Source organism: Lissotriton helveticus, chromosome 10 (genome assembly GCF_964261635.1).
Source record: "Lissotriton helveticus chromosome 10, aLisHel1.1, whole genome shotgun sequence".
NCBI lineage: Eukaryota > Metazoa > Chordata > Amphibia > Caudata > Salamandridae > Lissotriton > Lissotriton helveticus.
In genome coordinates this window covers 786,349,091-786,366,584 of record NC_136071.1, presented here as the reverse complement: position 1 = coordinate 786,366,584, position 17,494 = coordinate 786,349,091, and the positions used below count along the sequence as shown (strand labels likewise).

Sequence of the window (17,494 nt, the reverse complement as noted above, 5' to 3'; positions counted from 1 at the left end):
GGAGCTATCTCTAGACCTTTGCCCATGGTGACACAAGGGGTTCTCCTGGACTGGCGCGCTTCTCTATGTTATGTTATGCTAAATCCTTTTATAGCGCGCAATAGCTACTCCAAAGAGTGTCCCCGCGCGGAACCAAGAGGAGTTTCTAACATAGTAGCCAGCAATTACGGGAACAGGTGAATTTTTAATAGTGTCTTAAATACGAAAGGGTCTTGAGTGTTACGCAAAAAGAATGGAAGGGAATTCCAAGCCGGAGAGGCCTTAACAGCAAGAGAGCAACCACCCAATTTGAAGTGATCAAATTCGCTGACCCAATACATGCAGCTCTGGCAGGGCTCATGGCTCCAGCAGGTCAGCAGCCTAGAAGGATTCAGGACCTGGGATCTTATTGGCATCTCGCAACTTGGGGACATATGGGGAGGTGACCACATGTGCACCATGCCCTAAGCAGCCACATACCAGATGGCACTTCACTGCCTGAATAGTCCACCCGAGGCAAAAATCATGACAGACAACTTGGGGAAGGGAGGATACTCCCAAAACATCAAACCGACTCAGGAACCAGTGGGAGGGATGGATCGGGCCTCTGGAAGAGGAGGACTGGATAGACGCACTGTGGGCACCAAAAACAATCACCACTTCCACTAGATTACGTCAGGTACAAATGTACTACCTACATGCCACATACCCAATACTGAAACGCCTTCACAGCGCAGGGCTTAGACCAGATGCATCGTGTGCATGCTGCAACCACCACCACGAAGATTTCTTCCACATGGTATGGCTCTGCCCCTTCATTACACGATATTGGGACTCCATAGAGAGGGAGCTCACAGTGGTTCTGGGATGGGAGGTCCCACATAAGCCATTAAATGTGCTCCTGGGAATTACAGATGGGTTAGAAGGGTCTTGAGCCAATAAATTATCCCTGAAAACAGCCATGATGGTGGCCAAGAGGGACATTGTGGCTAACTGGTTGAAACCTGCTACACCCACCATAGCAAAATGGCGCAGAGGGATGGACTGGTGCTCGGCACAAGAGAGACCTATGTGCAAAGCCAGGGGGGTGCCCAGCGAAATATCGTATAGTTTCGGGCAAATGGCTGGGGGTACTAGATTAATAACACTACACCTGCGTATCTGTGAGTTTGGTGCAAGACTTTACTCTGCTCTCCTCTTCATAAATCATGCTTATCAGATGCGTTCACTGTATGGTAATACGATGTCATAAAATACGAGGTCATAAAATGCTGTATGCTAATGCCTAAATTATTGCTGGTTTTTTACCTGTTAAAAAAGTCAATAAAGTTGATTATCAAAAAAAGAAGAAAAGCAGCTAAAATCCAGATCATACTGATCCGTGAATAGTTAGTTATTCAGCCCTACTGAGGAGTCTCAGTGTAATCCTGTCCAATGAGCAGCACCCTTTCCCGAGAAGTGCCAGGATTGCTGAACAGTGCAGCGGCTCTGCTGCAAAGTTGCATTACTGTCCCATTCAAATTATTACAGCCTTGCTGCAAAGTTGCAGTTCGGGTGGACTTAATTCACACCGGCACAGCGGAGTATGTTGGTGCCGATCCATAAAAAGGTAAAGCAGCAAAAGTGAAGTGTTATTACTGCTTATAAAAACATGTCAAATGCTGCGGAGGGTTGCAGCCATGGTCATACTGAACACATTTCGGTGCCTCTGCTCTGACCATCAGTTCGCTGTCTATTAAAGCGATGGTGTTTTAAAAAAAAGAAAGTGAGATTTGCCTTTAAAAGAACAAAGGGAAAAGCGCTACACATCCCTATATCTGCGCTGGGCGATGGTGAAGTAACTTTTGGTGCTCCTCGGGCTTGGGGTCCTTTGTCGGGGCTGGGGTCCTTTGTCGGGGCTGGGGTCCTTTGTCGGGGCTGGGGTCCTTTGCCGGGGGTGGGGAGCTTTTAAATATCAGCCTCCTTGCCCGGGTAAAGATGTATAAAGAGTTGTAGGAGCCGCCGCGCTGAAGAAAAGAAAGGTGTGCGGAAGCCATAGTTGAAGCTGAAGAGCGGCGTGCTGTGCTCGTTTGAAAAACATATAATATTAAAACAAGTGGTTGGGCGAGCCAAACATAAGAAAAGAAAGTTGTGTTGCTGCCATTAATGAAGTGAAGTGGGGTGTACAGCGCAATTTTAAAAAACATACAATAACAAAAAGGAGTTTAGCGAGCCACGCAGAACAAAAGAAAGATGCACGGCCGTCATTGTTACAGATGAAGCGTGGCACGCTGCTTTAAAAAACACATACAGAGATACTATGTTGATGCCGGCCATGGAGCGGGTAAGGAAGGGAGCGTCTTTAAAATATAAAGCGTTGCATCCATGATCGGGCGCCACGCTGAGCCAGGAAAACACGTCGACTATGCTTTTTGGAAGCAGGAGAGTGTGTTTTGTCTGTAACAGCAGCTAGGAGAAAAGTAATTAAGAACATAGTATGGGTTATTTATAGTTTTTGAGCACTGAGTACATGTAACAGGGGTAGTCCTTATGGGAGGTTACAACAGGAGAAAAGGAGGGACTATGAAACAAATTAAATGATAAAAAACAAATTCAAACTTTGAACCAATAAAATAAATGGGCGGGAAAATGGGTTGAGCTTAAAGACCATATTCTGAATACATTTCTTGAAGAGACAGCGCAAGCGCTGCCTACGTGAGACCTAAAAGAGCATCTTTTCAGGGAGCTTTGAGTTCCCTTTCCCTTTCTTACAGGCTTTTAGCGCCAGGACGCTTCTTTGGGGGTGGGGGCCTTCCTTCGCCTATCTGACAGTAAAAAGGTGGAACTTGCTACGGAAAACATTCAGAGCTTCAGATACAGACATGGGTTTCAAGGCTTCATTAAAAAGGCACCTTTTCAGGTAGCTTTAAGTTACCGCTCCCTTTCTTACAGGCGTCTAGCTTCTTGGAAAGCAACTGTGCATTTCTTGTATGAATGAATAAATGGCATTTATGAAGTGTCTCATACCAAAACAACCGGTGAAAGATCAAATCCATGAAAAACAATTTGACTTGGTGATTAAGAACAACGGTGGAGTTGCAGACGGAGAAAGGCAATACTCTGAAACCACGCAACTGATCCAAGCTTGTGTTTTTAATGCTATACAAATTTCTGTAATAATAGCTCGAAAAAGATATGGGTTAAAAGGGAATGTATGGAATCTATACAGATGTGATAGGAAACACACCCCGTCAAAAAGAAAAAAACACAAGTAATTTAATACATAAAACATAATTTATGAAGAATGAAAAACAATGAGTTATACTTTAAGATAAACTTGCAGATTTTGTTTATTTATACTTTAATGCTATGGTGTGCAGAAAAGTATAAATGAGCATAGTATTTGACATGTCAACTCAAAAGCATAAGCAAACATTACTTTCAAACAGCATTAAAAAACAGGACGGGGTTGCCAACATATTGAATATCTGACACAGTACAGGTTTTCCTGTGCATTCGTTACCCACCGCTAAAAAAAAAACACTAAAAAAAAACAGGATATGAATTAAAACCTGTAATACCTTCTGAGCTTGGATCCTGCAAAGCATAAAGAGTGCTTCATAACAACAAGAAAGTGCTACAGTATTTTCAGCCTAAAAGTTCTGCGATGGATACAATTTAACAGATGGAATGAACAGTGTAAGAAACAATTCTGAATTGGTTTAAGTGCAGGATTTCAATTCCAAAAAACATATTGCCTTCTCGCATTCAATTTGCAAGTTCTTTTGCATGACAAATGTGATAATATTTTAACATTATCAATGCATAAAAACTACAAAATTAAAACAGGCACTATAAATTATCTCAGCAAGGTTATTAACTTGAGAAATTAATAACAATTTTCTAAAAACACTTATGCAACAGCTATTTCTGGAGATAGTGCAAGTAGAAGGAAACATACATACCTTCTAGAAAATGTAAAGTTTATGGAAAGGATTGATTCCATAAATTATTCAAATTCAGAGCAATGCTTTAAATAATGCTTTTAACATTTTCTTATCTACTAAGCATATGTGTTTTTTCCACTTTGTATTGTTTCTAAGTGTCACTTAACATATTCCATAATTACAAAAAAAATATCAAAGAATACAGTTATATTTATACTACATCACATCAACAGCTGATGGCAGTGCAGGTATCAGAAACTTTTAGGATGAAACTGCTCACCAATAGCAACTGTCATCAACTTTACTTCAAAGGGAGGATATGGAGATCAATCCTTTCTGAAATAAGAGCTAATCGCTGATACAGTAATAAAAAAAATATCATAAAACTTTGGGTGAAAAGGTAAAAATCATGTGTGCTTGAAAACTAGAACAACCGCATTCATGTTATGCAATTAAGGCACACCTACTTCGAAATGAGTTAATATGGTCCCCTGGGCTTTCAGCAGATAATAATCATTAAATGTTTTTAAGCATGGGAAAGCAATAAGGATATCACGAAATAAAATTGCAGAAAATGTGGATGCAAGATACATTTAGATGTAAAGAACATTTGGATTAGATATTAATAAGTAAAGGTGGATGATGAAAGCACATGAATAGAGGCTGAAATTCATGGCTTGTAGATTGACAATACAGGTAATCACAAATAAAATCACTACAGATGAGCATCAGTGACCAATTTGGGAAGAGTGAGAAGGATGGAATATTCTAAAAGAAGGTAAAACGGTCAAACCAGAACACTAATTATACATATATACGGACGAACAGGTTATTTACGATCCCAAATAATGATACCCTGCAACTACTGAAATGTGCCTGTGCATTAATTCTTAGTTTGAAATATAGATTGTATTGAGACCATTTACACCAAGTCAGTGTTTTAATGCTTAACTATAGCAAAATTAAATAAAGCGCTTTTTTATTTTACATTTCATCACAAAGTTATAGAGCTATTTTTTTCAACAACATTAGCAACAAGGTATCACAAATTTCCTGCTCACAGTGCGTTTCGATAGTCTTTCTGTACATCAGAACTTTATTTTCCAAATGTAACATTATAGTGTACCAATGGCAAATGTTATTTAAATGCAGGAAATCCCCCCATAAATCTGCTAACACAATTATGCTGCTTTGCGACCAGTCAACAGTAGCCAGGAAAAATACCGTGGAGTGGCAGTAACACTAACTGTTCTTACAGGGCAGAAATACAATGTCGTCAGTACACGATTTTAAAGGAGAACAATTTTTGGTGCATTGATTTCAGAATGAGACCTAAATTCTATAGAAACAGTGTAACATGCTAGTGTACTTTCTTTTTGGAAATGAAAAGGGTTTTTCAACAGGAGAAGTGATAGTTGGTATGCACACAAACCTCATACCGTGGGGGGGAGAAAATATGTCAACTGCATAGCCTCTCAATAATTTAAAATAAATGGATAATACTTGAAACCGAGGTTCTAAAAACGTTCTACTATTGCCATAACTGCTGAAATAACATTTATATGGCACGATTTCGTGCAACAGGTGCGTGTGAAACACAAAAATGAACAGGCACTTCCACTGTACAGTAGACTTTCCCAGACATTTAAATCAGTGATGGCATACACTATGCATTAGCTTTCTGTGACACAATTATTCATAAAAAGTGCCCTGCGCTAAACACCTTCATCACCACTGTAGAAAAGACAACCTTACCCAACGTGAATTGGAATTGCTTGGTTACACCAACCTTAATTTCAGGTAGCTAGGAAATGCAGAGCATTCATAGGTGACTGCCCCTGCCTACTTAGGCTGTCAAGAAGGTGAACCAAACATGGAACAGAACTGGAAATCAGACGACCTTTTTCAGTAGGCTTTGGTATCTGGCAGTTGCCTTTGCAGATGTCATGGACCACAATCATACAGTTGAAGATCTCAGGAGCCAAAGTGCTGAATGAGCTAGAGGAAGGCGCCCTAATAGACCTTAGACCATCCAGAATACACAGGGAAAAGCTCTTCATAGAACTATTGTGGGAGTAAAATAGTTTAACATGTCATTACTGCAGTATCATATTTTTGCGATGAGAACTATTCATGGTGAGGTTCAACAAATAGCCCCCATCCACCAAGCTTTCAACGTGTGCAATAAATAGACAAAATATAACAATGAGTCATTATAACAAGTACTTAACTATTTTTGCTCGAAATAGGAACTGAAGATAGTCCAGAGTACAGAAGGTTCTTCGCAACTGTGCTGATTTTGCCAGTGGGAAAAAAGATCCTCTTTCCGTGCAAACATCTGCTTGCAGAGAACACAGTTTAAACCCGAATCACAATAGAGCTTGGGGTTCTGGTTCTGCAAGGCAGTGTCAACTTCCTGTAGTTCCTGAACTGGTTCGTTATTTCCCAATAGAATAGCCTTGCTTTCTACTGGTGTGGTTACTAAATCCGGATGGAAAAGGGACATGTGCTTCTTTAGTTTAGGTCCAGAGCACAACTCCTCACAGTGGTCACATTTCACAAGACTTCGTCTTTCGTTCCACTGTTTCCAGTGGAGTGCCGCATGCTTCAACAATTCTTCTTGCCCTCCGTCGGTAGTCTGAAGCACGCCTTCCTTGGGCTGCCCGTCAATCTCCTCCCCATGATCATACAACAAATGAAACTTCATTTCAGAAAATGTGAGAGTACTGAGGTGGCATCGTCCACATTTCATCTGCAATTTAACTTCGTCTTCACCACCTTGATTTTGTAAGAAGTCATCTTCGATGCTAGAAGTGGTTTCCCTACCAAGACAAACAAAGTGTTAAGTATGACAAACGACTACTTATTTATCATAAATATGTACAAGCCCCACACAGACAACTGTTCAACTCCTCCAATACTACCACTTGCAAGGCAAACCAATTAAAGGTATGGGCAGAAAAAATCGTCATCACCAATTTTTGGCGTTATTAGACTTTAACCCCACCTAAAATGCAGCTTACTTAAAATGCACGTGTTATAGTTTTTATAATGTCTTAGGGCATTTTTAAGACTTCCACAAATTCTCATCACTGTATATAAAAACACTTTTTGCTGTACTGCTAATCCTACTAATTAAAATTGCAGTTTGTTCTAATACAAGAAGAAATGAATAATCTATATAAAGTCAGCTGGAATTATTTCATTCACTCATTTCAGCTTCTTAGCGACCAATTAAACAGAAATGACTGTTGCCACAATATCTATCTTGCCCTGCACAGACAGGCACACTTTAAACATACTGTGGAAAAGACTTAAAAATAATCCTGAAAAGGCAGAAAAGAGCGATGTGCATGCACAGACTGTGCGCAACCAGTGCAGTTTGCCTCTGGCTATCTGTTGGATTGCCCTGGCTGCCTGCAATGCAGTGTTGAGCTAACGGGCCACTGGGCATCGTTTAAGTCCATTGCTCCTGGGTCAAGGCTGTTCTTGAAGCACTGATGGGGACCCTTTTACTGGCTACCTCCCTCTTGGCAAAGTGCATCTCAACGGGGGCTGGGAAGCAGTTGAGGGCAGAGTTCTGAGATGGCAGAAGGGAGCCAGAGATGTGAGGCTCTGCCAGACTTCCCATGCCCTGCGAGGACACTGCAGCACATCAGCAACAAGTCGGAATCAAGCCTAGAGTCTACATTGGCAGTAACGAGAACAGCAGCCTTCACATTGGCCACAGGCAATCATAGCTTATTCAGCTAGTACAGCCGGAAAGCATCTGGTTCACCGCACCCAGCTATGGTAATCTGTGAGTGGCTAGTAAGCTGGGTTTAGCACGATTCTGGACGCATGTAGACCACAAAGTAAGTGGCCAGTTCGAACAAACTTCTGGGTTTTCTTACATTATGGAAACGTGCATTTAGAGAGTCTGTATTTGTGGCCCTAAAACTGCGTTCATGTTGAAGTTATTGTTTGTGAAAGTGCTCTAAAGGAATAAAACCACATCTGTGCATAAGAAAAAAAACTACCAGAATATGAACCCATCTCAACCTGCAAGCCCAGAACTACAACGTCCCGTCCTAGAAGAGTCGAAATCTACCTCCAGAGAGGTCTTCAAAAAGGCTCAAGTAGAATAAGCCCATGAAAGACTAATTTAGGATTTTCCCTTCTGGTGTTACCAGTGATACCAACCAACAGCATCGGTCCTCACCTCAGTATAATTCCCATGGAAGGTGCAGGGCAATTTCCAAGTGGAGACTATGCAGATACACACAAGCACTACATTGGTCATGAAAGCAACTTTGGTGGCCCTTTTTCTTGCCAAGTGGACAGTAACTCTCCTGAACAGTAGCCTGTCTGCCGTAGCAACTTCTTGCCCCGAGTGTGACTGTCTGAAGGCTACATACAGCTTTTCTGGAAAGGGATACTGAACAGGTGCTACCTAGCTTTCGTATGTCGAACATGGTCAAAGCATTGTCAATCATAAGCAGCAATGTCCTTAGTTACACATTATAGGGGTGTCAGGACTAGGTAACCTTTCTATGGTTAGCCAACTTGCACAGGAGCAGAACAAAGCCTAATTCCCAATGCCCCTCCCGGGACACCCCTGTTAGGTTGTCAAGACTGACCTACAAAAGGGTATGGAGTTCCTAAAGAGGACAAGGGAAGGACAGGTCTTTCTTCTTTATGCCCACACACACCCCGAAGGATGTCATGCTTCATCATTGGGCTCTGCTCATCGGGCCGGCAGTGCAATGCCTGACAGGCTCCCGTAAACGGGGCTCTTTTGCGGAGATATTTTGAAGAAGCCGTGGAGTGTGTGCGGGTAAGAGGGCAGGGATAGTGTAGTGCACAGGTAGTGGATATTAAAAATAAGTCTGGAGCAGTCCTGTTCAGAAGTAATTTTAATGGTTCAGGTAGTTCCATCTTAGTTAAAAAGTATGTGGACGCCCTACGTGGATGCAATGTTCCTAGAGGGCTATAGCTATGTGATGGGTCGACATGTTTCATGACTTTATCGCTCTTAACTGAAGTAACTTCCGGATGTGCGTTGTGTTTGAAACACAAGCAGCAACACTTCCGCCTCCTAGTTCCTGCCTAACTTCACTGAGCGAAAGTAAGTAGTTTCACTTCTTGTGTTTTCTGAAACATTTTGAGATGTCTAGAAGGGAGAACCCTGTGATGTTCGTTCCGCAGTAACACCAGGTACTGCTCTGGGAGTGAATCAAACACGTGAATCTGCAACTCTCTGCAGAACGTGCCTCGAGCACCAGGGTGTACACTCCGGTTGGATGTGAGGCGGCTCAGGCTTGAAATGCCTTCAGCCAGCCCCCGTAAGGAATCAGACGTTTGCGTGCCTGCAATGGGCTGGCATTAGCTGAATAGTCTCACGAAGAGACCTCTTCAGATCCACTGAGGGTGTTATAGGTTTCCTTAATGCTCGCTGAGACCTCTGCTAAGAGAAAGGCTCAGGTGTGTCTGCCGTGTAATGTTTAAAGACTGAACAGCCACTGCCGCTTCCCGCATAAAGTTTGCAGATTAGTGGCTGCGAGTGAGGAAAGGCGGACAAAACATCTTTCAACTGGTAGCGGAGGATTGTGTTTTGCCATACGCTGCTGCCCGCACTCCTCGAGTCCAGATAATGCGTGCCTCGGAACGCCTTTAACGGGCGGCGTGCTCCTACCCACGCCGCAGCCTGCCACCAGCGCTTTCAATCTGAGTGGGCGCTAGGTGTCTTTCGAAGTACGCCAATCCCACGATGCGTCCGACTGCGAAAGTCCAGGGCCCGATCAGAAAGACACATTTAAACAAGCGCGGTACAAGTGAAAGTGCGATGCGAAAGTAAACACTCTGCTTTGGCAAAGAGAGCCGCGTGAGTAAAAAAAAAGTGTGAGAGGACAAATGAAGAGGAGAGTGTCACGCTGCTGGTAAAAGATCAAATCCCGGTGGGCGTGGCCAAAAGGAGACAAGGCGGCAACAAAGAAGCCTACTTTACAATCACAAGCCTACGTTTTGCATTAAAGAGGACGCTGATCAATCAAAAAGATGGGCGGGGCTTCAACTCCGCCTCCGAGAGCTTCAGAATCTGGATTGATTCCAAAAAGCTCTCGAATGTCGAGAGCAACGCATGCGCTGCTTTCGACAGCAGAGGCCTATAAAACGACATTATATAAAAAAATAGGATTTGTTTGATGGAAGCCATCAATAATACCATGATGTGACTCACCATACACCGAGAAAGCCATGCTAAAGACCATAAAAACATCCTTGCTTCCAATAGCAGCCCTTTTGGTGTGTTCAAAGGTACGTGCTAGCACCCTATAAATGCAACCACATTAAAAGACAAAAATAACTTTGGTGCATAAAATCAACCTTCGTACTACTGACATCGCACAAAGTTATTTTTGACTTTTAATGTGGTTGCATTTACAGATTTGCTTTACCTGTTTTTACTAGAATTATTTTTAATATCACTCTGGATTATGTAAGTAATTTTTAGCCTGGTTAATCTGCACCTTCGTTATTTTACTTGATTAGGTTGAAGTTAAATAGATCCCTTTTCTTATTTTGATTCAGGCTTCAATTTAACTTCAACCTAATCAAGTTAATGTAAGCACATTGATAAAGTCAGTGGGAGATTATCCCTCAGCGTCAAACAATTACCTTATTAACAGATGAGCTGTCGTCAATCGCAATGAATTGAAAACCTCTGTACCAAATTCATGTGGTGAGAAGATAGAGGCAAGTAACTCCTCCTAAATCAAACAGTGTTGGCAGCTGTGCTCGCACACGCTGAAATATACGAGCCTTAAGAGTCCGGCATCAAAGTGCAAACGGAGCTCATTACCTTTGCCTGCATGCTTCTGCTATCCTAAAGGCGTCCGACCAAGTGGGCATTCTGTATAGGAACAAGTCACATGAAAGACGGACTGGTTATCAAAAAAAAAAAATCGTGGTAATCCTCCGCTCCAATTTAATTCCATGAGAGGAATTAGGTAACTGCCAGAATCAAACTGTGTAAGGGGCTGTGTAGCATTGCACTGAAATATTGGAGCCCAAGTGTTTGCCATGACAGTACAAACCTTGGCGTGCGGGCAAAGATACAAAGTGCTGCACCTTAAAATGGCTCAAGAATAGGCATACCATATAGAAAGATCAAACGGCATGCTGCATTGAGAAAAAAAAGTCTTCAATCCCATTGATTTCTTACAAAAATAAACTGATCATCATCAAAAACAATTCTACGGTCACTGCAAAGTTTCGAAAATACGAAGGAAACATGTAATTTGTAAAGCTGTATACCAGCCAGAAAATGTTAAGCAAGAAACAGGTTAAAAATAACCAAGTACAGCAGGTATAACCCCAGTCACTCAGAAAATTCTGAAAAACCAGGAGAGATTGGAAAGAAAAGCTATCAAGTGGATCAACTGGCTCCAAATCAACGTTGCTGCTAATATCAAAGGTACTACTAAGGCAAAGGGATTCATAAAAAAGCCAGTGTCTGCCATTCAATATACTGATTTAGGCCCTTACGTAACAAATCAAATAGCCAGATTGATTTATTCACTTTCCGTGTGAGTAATCTGTGGACATCATGATGGCACTGGTGACGACCACAAGTACAAACTATTGTAGGTCATTCGCAATGTTGTTCATTGTTTTATAGTGTTCCACTGGATGTGCATTTTGTACATTACAGTGGATTTTCAATTGTTTTTGGGAGGATCCTGTGTCACACTTCTAGTATGCTTTTTCCTAAGTATTTAAAACCACAGGGACAGTGTAGGAAAGTAGGATCTGCTTCTTATGGTTACCCCTACTTTTTGCTTCATGTGATGCTGTTTTTGACAAGTCTGACTGGGATCCTGCTAATCTGGACCCCAGTCTATTAAACTGATATGTTATATACTTAGGTGCATCCCAGATTGGATACTGGGGCACCCTGGTCAGTCCCCAGTATATGGTACCCATGTACCCTGGGCATAGTTACCCCAGATGTCGCCCATGGGCTGCAGCATGTATTATGCCACTCAAGTGAGACCATTCAAAATGGAACCACAGGCCTGCGATTGCAGCCTGTGTAAGTTGATGCATGCACCACTTACGAAAGATATAGGTTTACTATATCTAAGGGCCACTGCACCTAAAACCAAGCACCCTGCCCATAGGGTTTTAAAGGCCTGCTATAGGGGTGACCTGTAGGTTTTAAGTGAGAGGGTGCCCCTGCATGAGCAGGACGACCCTGCAGCCTACGGAGTACATTCTCATGGGTTGTCAGCGAAGCAGCCATATACTATAAAGTGGGGCACGCGTAATCGCATGATGACCATCTCAAAAACGGCTGCAACAAATCCTATAGCGCCAGGACACCTTCGGGTAACAGCACGCTGTATAAATGCAATAAATAAATAAATAAATCATGTTTGGTATCAAACATGCAGGAATCATAAACGGTGCGGGAGGTATGATTACAAGCAGTGGAAGAGCCCTTCGTTAGGCTCTCAGTGTTCCTGGTACCAGCCTTCTAGTTCCGGATGGCACAAAATGGTTGCTGCAGACCAGAGATACATTTCTGCTTTCCTGCTGCTGAGCCAAGCTCGAGCAGGGAAAGGTAGAATAATACACTAAAAATCCTGTCTGGGAGGTGATCACACCTCCCTGTGACAGGAGGTCCATTAGGGCTGGGTGGGTGCACTTGCCAGCACCTGAAAGTAACCATGATGGGCACATTTGGTGTTCCTGTGCATAGTTCAGTTCAAACCAGTCCTGAGAGCCGTTGGCTCCCGCTCTGATGCGAAACTGGACAAAGGACAAGGGAGTAACCTCCCCCCTGTCAAGACCCTCCCCTGAAAGGGTCCCCTGAATCTTCCCAACACTTTCCCCAGGGTACTTAAGGCTTACTTGGGAGTAGGTCCCTAGATACGCCGTGGGATAAGATTCAGAACTGAAACCAATGCGCTTCTACTGTCTGGGCACTCTGGACTTTGCTGAACTTCGTTTGGGTCCAACTTCGTCTCCATTCCAGTCTGCTGCATCGCCTGTGCCTGTGCATCATACAGGAACCTTCCAAGGCCTGTGAAGCATCAAGAACAACCAAAGTAATCTCCCTTGGAGTGTAGGATTAACTCCCCTGCATTCACAGGCACCGCAACAAAGACGACCGGTCTGCAGATTCTGAGCTCCTCCAGACTCCGTGGGCTCTGCAACACAAGTGGTGGATTTCCTCAGCTCCAGATGCCTGTTCTACCCTCTCACCAAGTTTGAGGGCAGTAGTCCTTGTGGGGGGGTTGCAATAACAGAACCCCTGGGTACTGCGTCCCCTTTGCAGTTGCAAAGGCTTGTTGACATCTTTGCAGAAAAGCACCTCCAGTGACCAGAATCTTTGTCCACACCGCATCGTGTGCATCGTGGCCTGCATCTTTTGGCGAGCTGCTTGAGGTCCTCTCGCGAGTCCTGTGCCTTTGACATGTGGGTCCATTTGAGGGTCATCCTTGTTTTCCTTGGGCTCCCTTGATTGCTCGAACCTGCCCTTGCTCCCCTGTTCGTCATGAGTCTCCTGGACCTTGCTGGTCCCAACAGTGCACCTTCTTGACTTCCTGTGTGGGTTGCCTTTGCCAAGGCTTGTTGGTGCTCCCACCAGACACAACCCCCACAACCACTCAGCACTTGATATCCTTTGTGGGACAGCTCGTATCTGTGTCCTGGTCATCCGGAGCTTTTTCTGGTCCTCACAGCTGCAGAGTCAAGGTCACAGTCATCTTTCCTGAAGCACCCGCCATCGGTGGGCATTCGTCTTCCAAGTCTCCTGGTTACCACGGAGTGACACAGACACTGTCCCTCTGCTTTCAGGTACACCTCTTCAAGAATCCAGGCTTGGATTCCTCCGGACACTTTCTCCTCTTTCAGCAGTGGCACTTTCCTGAAGTCCTCCATTGGGTTTGACAGTGGTTTCCGACGCCACTTCACACCTATGCACCCAGCTCCCCTGGGATAGGTAACTTGGGTACCACGGTATCCATGGGTGGGGCGGCTCTCCAACCTGCTGTCGTCCCTGGGGGTTTCTTCAGGGTCCACTGGGAAGAGGCCCTAATCTAACAGTCCAACCCCGACTTGCACATAGACTTCTACGGAGCACGTAGTCGTGTTCACACACTGCACAGGCTCTCTGTGGGGTCCCCAACTACTTACCTTGGGTGATTCTGTGGGTCCCCAGTAATTCTACGTCCTCTCGACATAGGCCTGACATCTTGGCTGCAGTGAAGCAGACCCACTGGTGTTAATGATTTCTGAAATGTGGTAAGATAAATGTGTAACATCACTGGAATCATTTGCTCATAATGATAGTTTATTCAGGAATATAAGGAAACAATCTATGGTGTGAGACAATCAACATAGGACACGGAGGTCAATGCGACAAGCGTGAGTCGAGTAGCCTATATATAAGGAGGTTTAATACGTGGTGCCCAATAGATGATAGGGATGCATTTATGGATGTTTTTAGAAACGCGGGGATCAGCAATCATTTTCTTAAAAATGATAGATATAGATGAAGTCTACAGAGACCGCCACTTTGGAGGCCTTTACGCACAGGCAAGAAGGATTGAGGTCTAGTTGTTAAGATAGGTAAAAATTCAAATAGTTCCGGATCGGAAAGTAGATTCCACTTCCAGGTCACCTACAGCAACACGACCGGCGGGAGTCTTCTGTACTGTGTACTCGCAGACAGGTATGTGATAGAAGCCTAAATGGTGCTTGGGAGGGTGAATTGAAAATAGCAGGAAACTAAAACGGCTCTTTGTGGTACAATGATTTGGACTAGATCAAATTGGGACTTATAAAGAGAGCATATTCCGGAACATTCAACCTGATCAGAGATATTTGGAACGCCACCCTTATTAGGGGTAAGATGGGATACAAATGATATTTGGATATGTATTATACTGGTGCTTTACGGACGAATTAAGAGAGTGATATAGGGCACCTCACTGACAGGGGAACACTTCATTGAAGTAGAACGACATACAATAAAGGATATTAATATACGGACAGCTGGGACGGAAGTAGAACTGGCAGAGAGGTAAGAGTTGGATATATTTGGAGAATATGGAGAGTTGGGTTATATGTTTTAAGAGGAAATCTGATAAACAGACTGACACGTTTGGTGAGGTTTTGATTCGCTCTCCATTGCAGGTTGGATAGAAGGTAGAATTTGTGAGCCTGACAGGTAGGCTCATTCATTATACATTCGGATGTGGGGGCATGTCAATTGATGGTCTTGAGCTCACACGTCGCTAGGAATAAATGATGAAATGGATAGAGAATTGGGCACCACGCTCGTAGGCACAAAGACGAGGAAGTACAATTGATCTAATTAAGCATGGGATTCTATTAGAATTATACATTATGCATGGGTTTCAACCTTATGAAAGCTGCTGTCATTTCTTTTCTTTGTTTTAGGTGTGAACTTGAGGGATACTTCACAGTGGTGATATGTTATTCATCATGTTTCAAATGTAGTGCGCAATACACTGTGTATACTGATGGAAATTTTAATTGGTCTTATCATATTTTCATAGCCCTGAAGAAGTTGTGGGGTATTCCCCTATCGACGAAACACCTGTTGGCTGGGCACAGAAAATTAAAGACAAACATCAGAGAAATAAACAATTTCCTTGTGTGATCATTAATAATGAAATGATCATCTAACTAAGCGTGTGCTGGGGATTGAATAATTATCCTTTTAAATCTATTCCTAAATTGGAAACTACTACTTCAAGAAATTAAATTACATTTTTTAATGAAAGAAACACTTCTAGTAATGTATAACTGAATACCGTACATAATTCAATGTTATGTAACTGTTATAGATAATAAAAAGTAAACATTTTTGGAAGAGTTATGCAATGTTCTAAGTCATTATGTCTAATGTATGATTAAGTTGGAGTGCCTACTCAAACTGCATTGTTTTAATTAGAGAATCTAGTGGGCAGCTGGCGTGTTGCAAGTGCACTCAGTACTCGGTCACATCCTCCTAAACGTCTCCAAATAAATAGACCTTAACAAACCAACATCTCCTTACTGTGCAGGATGTGCCTACATGCAAGATCACAGCACATGGTATTATGTGAAGGGACAATATAACACCTCTAAAGAGGCATACTGCAAACTGTGCAGCGCTTGGAAAGTCTGGAGAGCTACATGCAGACATGTGATGTCCTGCATGCACTTATAAGAAGAATTAGGCATTCTGGAAATTTGGTGTAGAGGGGGACAGTGTTGGGATCACTTGTTTTTTTTCCTCCAAGAAATTCAAGGAACACGTACTTTTAGTGGAGAACAAATGACCCTTTCTGAAATTCTCAGAATATCTAGCTTTCAAAAATGCACTGGGGTTTCAGGCTTACATATTAACTGAAGATTTGAAAGGAGAATCTTATTTACAGAAGCTGCCACCTCTCTCTCTCTCCTTCCCAGAGCTCTTATCACTGGACAGATTAGTCTGCAATTCCTCACACTCAGTACTGCGATGGAACCTATGTATGCATAAATGAAATCAAGATATAGATCAGGTTTCAAAATGGCAACATACCTTACCGTCCAAGTGCACACCGTTCTCGAATCCCGGCTAAAGTTTTTTTAAAAAGTATGGTGTTTTTAGATGGTGACGGCGTAGGAGCTCATCCGTGGAGCTCCGCTGGATGAGGCATTTTAGCAGCAGCAATCGGGCCTCCCTGTCCCTCGCTGGGGTACAGTGGATTCCCGGTGCGGGCAGGATCACTGAGGAGCTCTCCGGTGGGAGAAGACAGCAACAAGGACCTTTCCGAGACAGCATGTCACCCAGGGCGGCCTCGAGGTCAGTGAAGGCAGCTTGGGAGTGTGACCAATGGGTGAAGCAGTGGCCCCACAATCTTGGGCGCATTGAATTATCTCTGCAGGACTGCAGGAGGGGGACAGTGCGGCTGTAGAGCAGGCCCCCGACAGAGGAGTGCCCAAAGTCATTGACACAGCACTGACTACAGCCCGAGCAACTACACAACATCGGCGCATGGGCCCTGGGTTCCGTTCACGATGGACGGCATCCCGTCCGGAAGACCCCACTGGGATCTGCGAGTGCACTGCCATGGGAGTACAGCCCGAGAAGTGACAGTCACAACGGAGCGGAGGAGGTTCGGAGTGTGGCCCTGGGGAGTTGCAAGAAAGCCTGGCTCTCCCTATTGTGCCTACACACCCTTCCTGGCCTGAATGGGGACTCTGCGTCCCGCTTGGGAGCAGAGCCTCAGTGATAAAACCGGCACTTGTTCTCATAGTGCTGCGCACTGGAAAATGCTGCCACCATCCCGGGTGGCACAGACTAGACTGCCTGATCCTGGAGGCCCGCAGAAGTGGCAGTAAGCATGCCCTGTGGATCCTGAAAGTTGATATCTGTGCTGCTGTCTGATATGGGTTGGCACCCCGGCGGCACGATTGCTCGCCCAGTTGGGATGACCTGTCCAGGCTGGCTCTGAGAAAGTGGTCCCTAATTTTGCCAGCCGTAGCTTTGATCCATATGCGGGTGCAAGATTCCGGATGGAGGTGCTGTTGAGTAGTTACAGTTGGAA

The 17,494-nt window shown here is 43.8% G+C and overlaps 1 protein-coding gene across 1 annotated transcript in view; it reads right to left on the bottom strand.

The window, feature by feature from the left end:
* Window positions 1-3,093: 3,093 nt before the first annotated feature.
* ZNF438 (zinc finger protein 438) overlaps window positions 3,094-17,494 on the bottom strand; it is an 87,337-nt gene continuing 72,936 nt past the window's right edge. The window contains exon 5 of the mRNA XM_078663354.1: window positions 3,094-6,727. Within this exon, the coding sequence (XP_078519480.1) occupies window positions 6,136-6,727 (592 nt within the window). The 3' untranslated portion in view covers window positions 3,094-6,135. The remainder of the gene's footprint in view (window positions 6,728-17,494) is intronic.